This window comes from Ptychodera flava, chromosome 15, assembly GCF_041260155.1.
Source record: "Ptychodera flava strain L36383 chromosome 15, AS_Pfla_20210202, whole genome shotgun sequence".
NCBI classification, from domain to species: domain Eukaryota; kingdom Metazoa; phylum Hemichordata; class Enteropneusta; family Ptychoderidae; genus Ptychodera; species Ptychodera flava.
The window spans coordinates 2,362,187-2,378,455 of record NC_091942.1 but is presented as its reverse complement, the minus strand read 5'-3'; the positions used below and the strand labels follow the sequence as shown (position 1 = coordinate 2,378,455).

The 16,269-nt window shown below is 36.4% G+C and overlaps 1 protein-coding gene across 1 annotated transcript; it reads left to right on the top strand.

Moving 5' to 3' along the window:
- The first annotated feature begins 278 nt into the window (after window positions 1-278).
- On the top strand, window positions 279-15,389 carry LOC139150854 (uncharacterized). Its single transcript, XM_070723274.1, has 7 exons — window positions 279-619; window positions 4,949-5,116; window positions 6,035-6,204; window positions 7,771-7,941; window positions 8,325-8,501; window positions 9,337-9,585; window positions 10,700-15,389. Exons 1-7 carry the CDS (start codon window positions 417-419, stop codon window positions 10,927-10,929), a joined length of 1,368 nt encoding a protein of 455 aa, XP_070579375.1. The 5' UTR covers window positions 279-416; the 3' UTR covers window positions 10,930-15,389.
- The last annotated feature ends 880 nt before the right edge of the window (window positions 15,390-16,269 follow it).

The window sequence follows — 16,269 nt, the reverse complement described above, 5'->3', positions numbered from 1 at the left end:
AATTTATATATTTGTTTTTCACGCACAACCAGCCTAGTCTAGTCACTTCCACTCAAATCATCTGAATTTTTCATCATGACATATGAGAAATTTCAGGTCCCTGTATACTCATTTCTTGATATCGAAAAAGAGTGCCATGGCAACTTCAAAGGCGACGGGCATCAAACCCCGGGCATCAAACACAAGGCGACTGACCCACTTCAGACGTGCAGACAGCGAGCTGCACTCTCACTGTGACATAATCATTCTTGACCTATCTTTGACCTCTATATATCTGCACAGACGCGTGGACGCCCTCTAGAGCTTTAGCTAAACAGGTTCTAAGCGTCTACCTCCTGTTGTTATATTCCTCATGATTGTCAGTAATCAGCGTAACAAGATCAAAATTTAATAATCGAAGTCGCTTATGCTTACAGATGGAAGTCGAAGCATTTCCTACCCAAAGTGGGGGAACTGCTCCAGGTGCAGCCACCGCCCAACCGCCGTCCTACTCCGAGGTGTCGGGTAAATATGCAGCGCCAGGGCATGAGTCCCCCTTCGTTCTCGCGTACGTAGATTTCATTCCTGCCTGCCTTCAACAAATGGGATTTGGTAAAGAAGTTATCTTTGAGAGGTTTGAGTGAGTATCTACATATTATGATGATTTTTACAACGTTTTAGCAACGACATTGCTGTTAACGCCTGAAGGTCATAAGGTCATCAAGGTACAAAGACTACGTACGTTTCTGTAATAGGTTTCAACGCACTACCTTATGCAAATTTTTGCTAGCCGTAATGAGGTCAGAATCACAGAATCAGCATAGTAACAGACAACGCTAGTTTTCGTTTACCGCCTGACAATTCAGCTCAAGGTCACAAGGTCACACTGTCAAATTCCTCGCGAGCGAAGTGGACCGGAACGTGTCTGGGTCATTCCATGGAGCCATCGTGAATTAGACATGATGAGACCATTTTACATCGCCATTCACACTCAGCTGTCAGCTGATCAACAACCGCAGCTGCTGTCTAAACTGCGCTTGCGCAAAACTTCCTGGATATTCGTGACAACTAGATCCAATCGCTTTGCAGAATTTATTGCAACAATTGCATCGTCTGCATGAATGGACAGGGTGATCTTGATTCCACCCGAATTGTAAATTAGAAAAATGTCACATTGATATTGCGTCCAATACTCATACGTTTCCTCTTTTCGTGTCTGTTTGACATATCTATTGCGGAAAATCATCTACTGGTACAGTTTCCCTATATCAGTACACCGCTCCGCACCGCTCACACCACAGATCCAGTAGGCATAATTTGTGATGATTTTTTCCTATTTTTATCATAAAAAATAATTATTAATATTAATAAATTATTAATATGAATGTTACAAAATATTAAAACTTTTTTACACACAATGTCGTCTACTTTGTGTAAATGCTGTCTGGAAACTCCATTGTTGTGATAATTATGATTATGAATAAATTATGATTATGATTAACAAAGTCATATTTTACACATTGTAATGTGCTTATGTGAACAACCCTCTGGGAACCCTCATACAGTTTCACAATCTATGCCAAAATATACAAGTGACACCATTGCCCAGGTTCAGTCTACGGCGAGAGTTACCATTGCCCAGGTTCAGTCTACGGCGAGAGTTACTACACAGTGTATATAATGAGCATTTTTGAAGGGTCATAAAATTTTGGGCAAGGCTATGGGGAGGGTCACCTTTTTTCATGCATCAAAGCTGAAATTGCATGTCCACGTATTGAAGAATATGGAATACTGAAAAACGAAAAAATTTCCTTCTGGCACTTTCATTTTCTGCCATTTCCATTTTCGGCGCAGCCTTCGGGGCAAATTTCAGGTATAATAAACAATGTATTGATGATCCAAGCAGCCACATTGATTTATGTTGTCATGATTTCAACTTATTCAACTCCTCTATTGTGTATAAATGTCCCCTATAATGACTCTTTCAATAACAATTTGGGAGACCACTTATTTGACATCATTCTCTCATTGACAATACATTGGGTGTAGGTCGGTGTCAAACGTTCATGTCGCTGTATATACATTTTTTATTTTTTGAGGACATTGACAGAATACAAACTATTCAGAATAGTGCATAGTGTCATCAATAACAACTGCAAGCTTCAGGTCGAGCTACTTTTGAATAACAATTTAGGATCAGATAACCTATGAGTTATTTGTAGTGTTCTCACAATGCATAGTGAATCAACATTTCGGTGAAATTCCAAAATCAAATTTCTTGCACAACCATTGACTTGAAACCACTCTAGTCTAATCATGAATATTAATACTAATAATCAGGTGTGCATAAATGCACAGGTTTACCTAGTTTTGTATTGGAAAAAAATTATTCATAGGCATAGACTGCCATGTATAGTGAATCGACATTTCAGTGAAATTCCAAAATCAAATATTTGCCCAACCATTGACTTGAAACCACTCTAGTCTAATCATGAACATTAATGCCAATATCAAGTGTACATAAATGCATAGGTTTACCTAGTTTTGTATTGTAAAAAAATTATTCATAGGTTCATCTTAGACTGCCATGTATCTTGAGTTGACATTTCAGTGAAATTCCAAAATCAAATTTCTTGCACATCTATTGACCTGAAACCACTCTAGTCTTATCATGAACATTAATACCAATAATCAAGTGTACATAAATGCACGGATTACTTAGTTTTGTATTGGAAAAAAATTATTCATAGTTTCATCATAGACTGCCATGTATAGTGAAGCGATATTTCAGTGATATGCCAAAATCAAATTTCTTGCACAACCATTGACTTGAAACCACTCTACTCTAATCATGAACATTAATACCAATAATCAAGTGTACATAAATGCACAGATTTTCCTATTTTTGTATTGGAAAAAATTGTTAATAGGGTTTCATCATAGACTGCCATGTATAATGAATCAACATTTCGGTGAAATTCCAAAATCAAATTTCTTGCACAACCATTGACTTGAAACCACTCTACTCTAATCATGAACATTGATACCAATAATTGAGTGTACATAAATGCACAGATTTTTCCTATTTTTGTATTTGAAAAAAAAATTATCCAGAGGGTTTCATCATAGACTGCCATGTATAGTGAATCAACATTTCAGTGAAATTCCAAAATCAAAGTTCTTGCACACACATGGACGTGAAACCACTCTAGTCTAATCAAGAACATAAATATCAATAATCAAGCATACATAAATAAACAGATTTGCCAAGTGTTGTATTTTTAAAAAATTATTCATAGTTTCGTCATAGATTACAATGTATAATGGATCAACATTTTATACGAAATTCCAAAAATAAAGTTATTGTGCACAGATGCACGTGTTACCACCCTCTTCTAATCAAGCACAATTATGTCAATTATTCAGGGTCCATATATGCACAAATAGTGCATATTTTTAATTTTGTATTTTTTTTTTACAGTTTTGTCATAGACTCCCATGTATAGTTGATCAACATTTTGAGCGAAATTCCAAAATTAAATATCTTGTTCACATGTGCTCTTGTAAACAACCCATGCTAATCAAGTTTATCTATATCAGTTATTAAACATCTATAGATGAACAGATATTGCTAGTTTTATACTGGAAAATACATGTTCGTAGTTTTCTTATAGTCGACTACCATGTATAGTGAATCAATACGGCTAGTTTTCAATCGGGTTCGAACCCACAACATACGGCATCAGTCGCCTAGCAGAGAGGCCAAAGAGAGAACCGCTCGGCTAAATCTCCACTCCCAAGAAAGAGTGGTTCAATAGCCGGCTAAGTTGTTACATTTTTCTGACTGAGACCACTCCACACGTTGTAGAGTTCATGAAGCACTCACGCAAGCATGCTCACTATCACACATCGCACATACAAACTTTATTGAGGTGAAGAAACGAATTTCATTGCTTTAACTGGGCGAACGATAACCTCGATGAAAATTAGATTTTTTGTACAAGCATGCATTTTTTACCTGCCGCTTCAAGCAAAGTACATTTCCAAGGATTATCACACACATATGATGTGATATTTTTTGGACAACGTGTTATATTGGTCACATTTTGCCTTCCTTTCGGAAGGGTGACTTAAAAAGTATAGCAAGTCAGAAGGGGGTCTTGAACTCATTGCAGGTTTGTTTTGGGGTATTGCGTAACAGGCGATGGTCACTTATTTTCATGCACGGATAAGGGGGAGGGTCACTAATTTTTGTGCATGAACTTTTGAAGGGTCACTATTTTTGACGCAGCGGTGTTTTGAAAAACACCGCCCCCTGTAATTTATGTCAAGTCCCTTATATCTTTTGCATTTTAATAACTCTTCTTGGTCATTAAAAGTGTGTTATTTTTGCAATTCTGCGGACATACATGGACGTAGGAACTCATAGTGCCTTATTTAGCGTCAAAGGATACATGCACTAAACGTAACCGTTAACCGCCAACGAAATATCAAACATTGCTATTTTTGTCCCTTGTAAATGCCAAATACTACCGCCAACTTTGCTAATTATACACCGTACCATAGGACTTACCTAGATTTCGATATTAAGAAATATCACCCTGCTGCATCTACACTTTCACTTTTTACGTCAAACACATTTTCAACACCATGTGACAAAGATTTATCAGATCTTGAGTAAGCTTATTATCCGATGGGGAAGTCAATTTACTCTCGGAAGGGGTGAACATAATTCCGACATGCAATTGTTTTTTTGAATGCTAAATTTGATTTTTCTACCTTCAGAATTCTCAAGGAATTAGTCATTCTCTTGTTTTCTTCCCGGTATTCTGGAATTAAGCCTTTTGTTTTCAAATACACTAGCTCTTTCTATCTATCTGCCTTCATGTGAACATTTTCTCCTCTTAGAAAGATAAATTTTGTCCTATTTTCCAAGATGTCACGCTCGAGCTCTTTATTCTATCCACAGTGCGGTGATGGCAAAAGCCAATCAGTGGTTACTGAGCAACCCTAATGTCGAAGTCATGAATTGTGAGAGCCTTGAGAAAAAGGTAGAAGGATACGGTACGGTGGATCCGAGTGTATCAACTCGGGTCGAAAGTGGAAAAATTGGGCAGTACATGGTAAGGGTGTTGAGGTATGTAGTCCAGGTTTTAATGTTACTGCTATCATAATCTAAGCACGGCCACTGTAGATGGTTTGTCTGAATCCATCACACCTCAGTATTAATACTTTCATATGTTACTTCGCTAGATTTTGAAACTTTACAATAAGATGGTGAATGATCTAAGAGGGTCATTGAAGTTTTGTGGTATTTGAATACTGACATACGTTTACATGTAAATATATATCTTTGTGTTTATGATGCAATACTTGAATCTAGTCAACCATCTCTAAGTCCTATTATAACCTATGGAAACTTTCACTGTCATTTCTCAGAGCTTCAGCGACAGGGAATGAATGAATGAGTATATATATATATATATATATATATATATATATATATATATATATATATATATATATATATATATATATATATATATATATATATATATATATATACACATATATAATTTGCATATATAATGAGTTTTCACAGTTCGGAATAATTATATAGCTTGATCGAATGCATTTTACACTTGCTATACATAGTAGTGATAGAATGACAGCAGACAAAGACTTTTATTTTAACTAATTTATATCTTTGTATACTTAATAACCTTTTGAATTAATCTGTGGTGAATGTTGTTCATGGTGTTGATCATAACATTTTCGATGAAGTGCAGATAATATCAGTATATACTAAAACAGTGCCGTTTCAGTATATATCTGGCATTCTCGCTTGTTAACACTATATCTTGACACAAAAGTATGAAGGAGCCACATCTTCTGTAAAATTTTTGATATGACTCGTGGATGCCACATTGTCAAAATAAGTTTACAAGAGAACAATGTGAATTCGCTCATTAAAATATCTTTGTGCATGTTCTGCTCGTAAAAACATATAAAAACTATGTTTCCCTATTAATTGGCTGTGTTTTTCGACACGCAGGCTGTGGTATTGTCCACGACGTTACCCTGGAGGACCTGATCAGCTAGGATACATCAACTGTGTGCCGGCTTGTCTGAAAGGAGGCGGATGGACTCACTATCCGGAGTTTGAAAATCTGGGTGTTACATTAACCAATCTCAACACATTTCTCCAAGAAAAGCCTATTCAAGGTATACCTTTTTTGACAATGCCTTTGTCTTCAAGTACACATGTGTACTTTCATGTCTGCGTGGTATTATGTTGGGTTTGCATTTTATCTCTAGATCACTGTGCTCAGCAGCACCTTTGGCAACTGTTTCTTGAAGAGTATCAAAGGAATAATTGATGCATCTTTTGATAATTTTTATGTTTTTTCTTTTTCTAGAAAACAAGTTCGCTTGTTTTTATCTTCTTCTTCCCAAATATTTTGAAAGAGGAAGGACATGCCTCAGCGCTTTGACTATAGAAACTTTAAAAAGTTAATTCGAACAGATTGAAAACTTGCCGTATTTTCTACTCTGGGTTGATACATGTAGCTCTGCCGGTGGACAGAATTGTCCCCGAGGCTGTCTTTCCATGTATTCATTGCTTGGATAAAGTTTGTGTGCGACATGTGATAGTGCTGAGTGTACGAGTGTGAGTGCTTCTTAAACTCTACAACGTGTGGAGCGGTCGCAGTCACTCGGAAAAATGTAACAACTTAGCCCGGTTATTGAACCACTCTTTATTACAGTAGGAGTGGGGATTTGGCCGAGTGTTTCTGTCTGTTGCTTCTCCGCTAAGTGATGGATGCTGTATGTTGTGAGTTCGAACTCGATTGAAAACTAGCGTATTCTCATCCGTACCAAAATTCGGATCGACTGTAACTTAGACTTTGGCAGTAAAGTCACTCACTTCAATATGATTTGCTGAGTAAAGTGAGAAACTTGATTTTAAAGAAAGATCGCGTTCACAAGTACCTCTGGAGGGAGGGCGAAATAATATACAGAAGGAAATCCAAGAATAAATGGTTTTAAATCACTTTTAATATTTACCCGCATGCTATGTACAAAATCGTGGCTGTGTTTGTCTTTAATCAACCATCACACTTGCACTACAATTTTGATAAACATGGGGTCGATGAACATGGTCACCAGTAAGAAAGTAAAAAGTAGTTACACGATGGGTTATACACATACCATTTTGTTATCGTTTATACGAACAGTAAATTTCTGAATTCAGTTGCCCCAGTATGGTGGCCTGGAGTTGTCACCAATAAAAATCGTCAAAATTATTGGCGTGTTTAGCTTTATGTGAAATATCATTTTACAAGTGATTTTTATAAAAGAATTCACGCTAAATAAAGTAATGTCCAAACAAAAACAAAAAAACAATGCAAATAAATAAAATGAATTTGAGAAAAAAAATCGGTTTTTCAAAAGGAAAAATCAAACTATAGGATTGGAAACAAGAATTGTTTGTTTTATGTGTTTATTTGATGAAAAAAGCAGGAAACAAGTTTCTCGATATGAGAAACAAAAAAAATCGTAATTTAAATGAAAATCAAGATTAAAGTAAAATGAAACCCCCCAAAATAAAAGGGAAATAAAACAATGAAGAAATTCGAAGTAAAATGAATAAAATTCAAAGTAAAATGAAAATCCTCAACATCACCATCAAGAATGGAAGTGAACAAATGGTTGTATTTTGTAGCAAGTTTTCCAACAAATAATGCCAATAACCGTACATTAACAGACAGACGTTCCCCTATGTCGCAGGTCGCATCGTCACTGCTGAAACCCAAGAAATTAAAGTTTACGGAGGTTGGAAGACAGCGGGTGTTGATCCAGATCAAGGATGTTGGCATGAGAGTGGGGATCTTCAGAAACTATTGCTGTTTATCATTCGTATATTCTACGTCATTGGTCAGCCGCACTACGAACAAATAGGTAACAAATGTACCACTTTTTAGACTTATATTATATCTCATGAAACTGTTAATTCATCACAGTGTCTTTGTCTATGACTGACACTCGTTTTGTTCACATTAGCCCCTTTTTCTGATTTTTCATTGTCCATATGTACTCTGAGTCGAAGTGAAACACGATTTGCGAAAAGCTATTTTTTGACTCCTATTGCCATTTTTATCTTTTAACCGTACAACGTACACACTCTTTAATTGGCAATGAAATGAAATGAGATACCAAATCAAAGTTCCCGTCATTCCATTCGGTATGTTTGTTGTCATCGCATAATACAACATAAAAACTTCATGACGATAATTGAAATTCGATTTTCCAACCAAGAAAAACTTTCTGATTACTTCGCTCAGATATTGTGGACTTTGTACCAACTGTACAATTACCAGGCGGAGCGTTTGGCAAACCAACTGCCGAGCCATTCGCCCAGGTGATGTCAAGAACTCGTAATTGGATACAACAAACACCGAACATCAGAGTAACTAACATTCAGACTGTTAACGTTAAATTACGCAAGGATTCTTTCACAGGTAGGTTCTCCGCTGCTGGCACCAATGTTTGTATTTAAAGCTAGTTTCTTAAAATGACCCATGCAGCATGTAATATTGATTTAGACCCTGCAGGTAACTCGGACAAGCACTTGAAAGAATGTGACTCTCTGTCCGTTGATGGTGTGATCACATTATTGACACCTAAATTTCCATGGGCCAAACCTGTGAACAGTAGATGGTGGAAATGTATTTGCTTGATGGCTGTAAGAAACTGCGACGTTGAAGTGATTGAGTTGAAATGAGCACTTGGCTTAACATGAGTTTTAAATATTGATGGACCTTTACTCAGCATATGGTCAAAATGTGTGATTGACAAGTCGGTTGTGTTGCCATTTTTTCTACAGTCATAGTAACTGTACAGCAGTGGAGTAATTTAAACTCTGGCAGTTGTCTACAGAGGCCTCATGGATGGTTAATAATGATTTTGTTTCGAGTTAATTGTGATTTCAAGAAATACTAATTTCCAAAATAGGTAAGATGACTAAAATGGAAGTCGAAATAGTAATGGTTGTCTAGCAATGTTCAATGGAATCAAAAAGAATAATTTGATTCGTTTGAGTCGTTCTGTGCGCGTTAAGACTTATTCAACCCACATGTTTCTTTATTATTATTATTATTAATCTTTATTTAAGGCCATGAATGCCCATAATAAAAAATAATAGAAGCAAAAAAATATACAGAAGTTAAAAAGAGCAAAAAACTATGTGAAAGAATCAATTAAGGTCGCGATTTCAACAGTGTCGTTCGCAGTGAGTGTAATCTTTATTAATGCTATGAATATTTTGGATCTTCTGATAAGTTTATTTAATTTCAGGACCTGTTGTCATCGATACGCAGAGAATGTCGTTTTCTGAAGGTGGTGCAGGAGGTACCTGTTTCGTTCGCACGCTGCGTGTAGTGTCCGTGCGATCGAACGTCCCATTACCGCCAACCCCGCCATTAAATTTAACTTACCGGACCTTTGTCCCATGTCGTACGACCACTGGGGGCGCTTTCAACATGCCTAAGTTTGAAGATCATCAACAGACACTTGTTAGAATAATGGCCTGGCTCCAAGCGTCCGGTAAGCTACAAAATATTTTTATCAATCTGCTGTTTTGGCCAACCATGAACTTATTGTTAATGCTCTTTCCAAAAACATCGATATCTCTTCAGTTCTATGTGTAAGCACAACTTTACTCTCTAGGTTACTAAATTTTGCACCGTCAACGAAGTGGAGCATACTTTTTAAGAGACAGAACGCAGTTTTCGGTCAGCTTTTCTCTGAAACAGTTTGTGCGATAATCTTTTAAACTGGAGTGTTAGTTAGATTGCAAAGGTAGTAATCCAGGAGAAGTTAACGTTTCAAAAACCTACGAGTACTGGCGGTATACGGAAACTGGGCCAGTGACCGTTTATTGAAGCCCAATTCAGTAATTTCTAGATCGAATTCGAATTCACAACGTACGGCACCAAGTCATCTTGCGAAGATATCACAGTCAAAGAAGGTCGGGTGATTCAAAAACCGGAGCTACGTTGTAATTCATATATAATTATGCAAAAGCTTATCGTTACAAATTTTATGAATAAGAATGTCCTTTTATATCGTTAAATTGGTCACAGTCTTCGTGCCAGTTGTTAGAACAGCACGCAAATGTGAAACGGTAGACGCAGTTGATAATTCTTGAATGGATGGTGGTCAGACTTGAATTTTTAGATTCTCCAGGGTTCAGATTGATTTATGAGTTTCTGTGTTTGAAAGTTTCCGGGAGTACAGTTTAACGTCGGACTCGTCCTAACAGCTCTTCAAGATATCTTCCTGCTTGATTTTTAGAGGATGTGAACTGATTTTCAATGTAAATTGATGATATCCTTGTAAAATTGCCTGCCTTGTTGATATAGTCACATCATTACAAAGTCATGCTAAAAGCCCCCTATAGCTGTATGTTTTGCATTTTGCTTACCAGAAAAATACTGTCCCATATTCAGCGAGAGATTTTTGATTCCCGTTACGCCATCAAAAAGATACAGCGAATTAGGCTATAATATGCAGCAGTTTGGTGATTTAAAGATAAAGTCTGGCACTCTAGTAAAATATCACGGCAGGGCTAGTGTCCACTAATAAGCCAGGCCTGTTGGTACATCTGCCCTAATGCTCCGCAGTTTTGTTACATCATAAGCTCTTTGTATTTCCCCAGGGGCCCAAGTTGTTGGGGCCGAAACGTTTGAAATGACAATGTTTTACAGTGGCGGTTATATGGTTGATGAAGAAGCTACAATTCATTACGACAGTGGTATGACAGATTATTTCCTAACCGCCATGCGTGTTTACATCAACGGAACATATGAAGAGCCACCAGCTGAATTATTGCCAACATTGCCTGAGGTATCAAACGATGACTGCTGCAAAAATTGTCAGATCCTTTAAGATCGTGCAAGGAGTCGAAGGATGTTGACTGATAAAGTTCAATAGAAAGAAGTACTTGTACGCTTAGCTAAGCTAGACCGTCGACTGTTGTCAGCCTCTTGTGCCGTGACATAGTCACTGAATTTAACTTCCTAACGGTGGAAGATTTTACTTGGCACAACCTGCCTTGGAAACTTGCCCTCTAACCTTTGGGGTCTTGATTGTTTATGAAAACATACTAATAGTAGCAGCTACGTCGATGTTGAAACGGAAATTATAGCCACTGCCTCTATGGTCAATGCAACATTTCTGTATCTGTTCATATAATAGTCATTTAGATATTCCAATAGCTCATTAAACACAGTATTTACACCGCAGTATTGTAGGTTATTTATGCATTCACATTTAATGTATATGAGCCAATATTACAAGAAATAATAGATCTTTACACCGATTTTACATCTGTCTTCCGTAAAACATGTTAAGCTTTCCACGGGCACAGATATGCATGTATCCCGATACAGTGAAAAACATTCTCAAATATATAGAGTCATAAATTTGTTGACAGACCTGCGCAGCAGTTATAAATAATAGTTATTTATGATAGTGGTGACATTTTCCGATAAGATTTATGATTACTTGATAGTACTCACACATTTCTATAGGACATGATTTGTTAAATACTTCTGTTACCGCTTCGACTGTGACAGAGGACACTTAGTAATAAACACGATTGGAACTAATTCGGGATAATTGAATCTCTCTGTTTTTCACATTTCTCAAAAGTGTTAGGTGTCCTATAGCTGAATGTTCCAATATTACAAATTAGTCATAAAAACAAGTGTATCACTTAAAAAGAAAAGCAGATGAGATTACATTTGCAGATTAAACCGACATTACTTCACCATCCAATTGTTCCAAATTAATTCCAATCGTGATAATATTACGTGTGATAATTGCATAATGTAATCACTCCATTGTTGTTTAATATTTCACGATGATAATGTTATTTTAGAAGTTATCTTTGTAATTGATGATGTAATATGCGCGTTACTGAAATCTTCTTGTGTATGTAAAACTGCATTTACAAACACTTCTGGAGGAAGACCTAAGAATTGACGAGGGGTTTGAAAACATCAAGGGTATTATGGGGCATTTGAAAAGATTTGCGGACTTGACGAAACAAAACTGTCTGTGATCGATATGAAATGTTTGTTGGGTTGTCAATTTATAGCTGTAACTTTTGGCTTTTTTGGGTGGTTTTGTTTTGTGTATCCACTTCAGTTTCTTCTTCTACTCCCTGAAACGTGATTAAAAGTTCAGCTTTTAACTTAAAAACACAGCTAATTGTCTACTTTAAGTGTTGTTATTGTTTAAAATTGAATTCAAGTCCCTACTAGAATTCAAAAGTCATCAATGACAGTGATTACGGTCTATACACCTATACAGAATATTTGAGAAACAGAATATTTGTTACATGTTATTCTAGAGATTTTAGCATGCATTGGGGAGTAGAAAAAGAAACTGCGGTCGATGCACAGAATAAAACATAGATGATTGGCCAAAACTACAGCTAATGTCATAATGTTAATTCCTGACAGGTGACGAAAGTCATCATGTTTTCAAACCTTTTTATGTGATCGCAAAATAGCTGTAATGTATACCTTCATTTATTATTTAGCTTGTAATAGCACAGAGATCACTATCAAGAAATTTATTACCGCCTAAAGCCAATGTTTAACAGCATTTACATGTTTGCCAGGAAAAATATTTGATAGTTTACCCATAGACTACCATGAGAAATGAATCAATATTATTGGGTGAAATTCCAATATCATAATTGTTGTCCACATCTTCACTTTCAAACACGCCATTCTAATCATTGCAAGTACATTTGTATCAATTGTCAAACACTTACAAAAGCACAGACTTAGCTAGTTTAGAGTTGTAAAAATAGTATTCACAGCTTTCTCATTAACTGCCATGTTATGTATAATGAATCAACATTTTCGATGACATTGCAAAATCAAATTTCTTGTATACATGTCCACCTGTAACCATCCTATTCTAATCGAGTACATTTAGATCAATTATCAAACGTCTATGAGTGCACAGATATTACCAGTTTTATATTTTAGAAAAAAATGTTCATAGTTCTCTCATAGACTACAGTGCATTATGGATCAACAGTGATTGATTTTCGATGAAATTCTAGAATCAAATTTCTTGTACACATACAAGGTGTAACCACCCTATTCTAATCAAGTACACTTATGTTTATTACCAAGCATCTATAAATGCACAGATATTGCTAGTTTTAGATTGGAAAAATATTCATAATCATCCCACTATCATGTATCGTGAATTGATCCACATTTTCGGTGAAATTCCAACAATCAAATTTCTTGTACACATTTCCCTTTTGCCACCCACTTTGACCAAAGCAAATTTACATAAATTATCAAACATATACAAATGTACAGATATAGCTTGTTTGTTGGGGGAAATTGTTAGTAGTTTGCCCAACAGACTCCCAGGATCCCGTGTATTATGATTTGATATTTTAGATGAAGCACTATGTCGGTCACATCTTGCCGTCTGATAGTTTCCAAATAATGATGAACCTCTCTTAAAGGCATGCGTAAAATTTCAGGACCCTTCAAAAGTGCTTGGGCAAAGAAATTGTGACCAATCACAAAAACACCAGCCTTACCCTGTAATTTCCGTCCAGTCTCTTAGAGAGGGGGATTTCAAAATTATAGTAAATTAGAAGGGACACTTTAATGCATTTTGAGTTTATCAGAGGGGTATTTAAAAACAGACAACATTTTTGGATTCTACCGCCTCCTCTTCCAGAGGTGGAGCTTAAAGGGCGGTGGTCGTCGGAACGGCGCTCAAAGGTCGCTAGGGACCCCTACGACCGATATAAACACTGTATCCAAGGTACGTTGGCACTTGATGAACGTTAAACATGTTTGTCTTAATGTACATTGTAAAATTTAAATGTTGCAGCTATTTTGACATGATGCTTCTTTATATAGTTCATGGAATACATTGCGCAGTTCCGACGACCACTTCCCTTTAAGTACATTTTTTATGTAAAGTCACTCGAGGGTCATTACCTGTGTTCATGTTTGATTCCAAGTTACAAATGATCTTTCGCCCAGTAAAGTGATGTATGTATTGCTGCCATTATAAAGTTTGTGTGCGATGTGTGATTGTACGAGCGTGATTGCTTCTGAACTCTACAACGTGTGGAGGGGTTACAGTCAGAAAATTGTAACAACTATAATTAAGCTCGGTTATTGAACCACTCTTCTCTTTTGAGAGTGGGGATTTGGCCGAGCAGCTCTGTCTGTTGCTTCTCTGCTAGGTGACTAAATACCGTATGTTGCGAGTTCGAAACCGATTGGAAACACCGTATTAACAAAGTCCTACAACTTTACTATGCTGATGCTGTAATCATCCTAGACTATATGTGTAAAATGAGAGAGAGAGAGAGAGAGAGAGAGAGAGAGAGAGAGAGAGAGAGAAATAGAGGGGGTAGTGGTGGTGGTCTGAAAGTTGTGCAAGAGTTGTTTCCGATATCTGTTACTTCCCGATGCGCATGAACGAAAATGGTTCTTCCTTACTTTCAGCATGCATGTTCAGATACAAAGTACAGATAAGGATTATATTTGCGTGTATGCTTGTCCCATCGAAACATGTACATGGTAATTTGTTTGTTATGTAGAGGCAACAGATATGCATTAATGTACAATGCTAATAAACTATATAATTCTAGCATATAACACATTTAAGTGTGAAAATAAACCACCCTCGAAAGTTTTGGACAAACCTGCAAATACTATAACATCAAATACATGTGTATTACATATATACATGTTTCCATATGTATAATAACCGATTAGGTGTTATAGCTAAGACTATATAAGAGTTCACTTGGTAATATTAGGTGTATACATTATATCGTATTGTTTCTCCATCGGTGTAAAGTATTTCTTGATGTAAATGTAACTTTTGAAGTGTTGTTTGTTACTTTTGGTGCATTTTTTAAAAGTATATATCACATTTTAGGTCATTGAGTTGTTATCCCCATAATGAAGACTGATTTATGTAAACGTTGGATTTCAAATTACGTTTGATCTGACCTTACATCTTTACAATTCTGATATTGTACTCATTCTTGAAATCTATGCTTTACATGTGTTGTGTGTGTGTGTGTGAGAGAGAGAGAGAGAGAGAGAGAGAGAGAGAGAGAGAGAGAGAGAGAGAGCGAGCTAAGCCGGAGACGTTGACCTCTGATGTGGCGTATAAGGCTTTATTTGTATATTATTTTCAGTTTGGTAATATTAGGTGAATACATTATATCGTATTGTTTCTCCATCGGTGTAAAGTATTTCTTGATGTAAATGTATTTTTTGAAGTGTTGTTTGTTACTTTTGGTGTAGTGAATGATATAAATCTTTTAAGTTAATTTAACCTCTGTGTTCAATTTGGTAATTTTTTTTGCTTAAGCCAACAACACAGTCTCTCTTTCTGCCTACCCTTGCTGATTAAGCGATTAAGGTTTACCAAGTGATTTTGACCAGTCCAAATATGTACACTCGCTATCGCCCGTGCACATATTGGGTGAATTGGTCAAAATCGAGTAGTATACCCGTTGCTGACGTGATTTTTTGCTATTATATCTAAATATTAAATTGGAAGCATGGCGGAAAACGTCAAAAAGGATATTGAATTTTTCTTTAGCGGACAGCTCGTGCCTTTTCCGACCTTGCTTTATTGCGAATACGGTTATTTTCACTTCTCGACCAATCTGATCGCAGTATTTGCGCCATCAATATACAAGTATATAAGATAATATATATATCAGGACCTATATCATACCAGTATATTGATGGCGCAAATACAGCGATCTGATTGGTCGAAAAGTGAAAAAAAAAAACATCGTACATTTTGATATACCACGGCTGGCACACACACGAGCTCTCGGCTTGAGCTAAAATCCTTTTCTGTCATTCCATGCCTGAATTTCAATATACTGTTATGATACAATAGCAATAGGGCATATATGCCGTGAACAGGTTAAAATCTCGTGGTATGCCGTCGATTTATGTGCTTTATTGCTTAAGTATATTAGCGTGACAAAACAGACTGTATTATGAACAATACGCTAAGTTATTATCGACAAGTGAATTCCGGTCCGAGCAAAGATTCACTTCTCGGCTATAATATTTGATATACACACGAAAAAGCTATGTCGACAAGTTGAACAATGGTTTACGAACAGAATGAAATAATGGAAGTACACCAAAATTTCAACCTATGGTGGATCTTGAATGTGTTTCGACTGACCAG

Coding starts and splice junctions, on each gene's coding strand:
- LOC139150854 (XM_070723274.1), top strand. CDS start 417: ATGGAAGTCGAAGCATTTCCTACCCAAAGTGGGGGAACTGCTCCAGGT. Junction 7,942..8,324: donor GCCGCACTACGAACAAATAG/GTAACAAATGTA, acceptor TACTTCGCTCAG/ATATTGTGGACTTTGTACCA. Junction 9,586..10,699: donor GGCCTGGCTCCAAGCGTCCG/GTAAGCTACAAA, acceptor GTATTTCCCCAG/GGGCCCAAGTTGTTGGGGCC.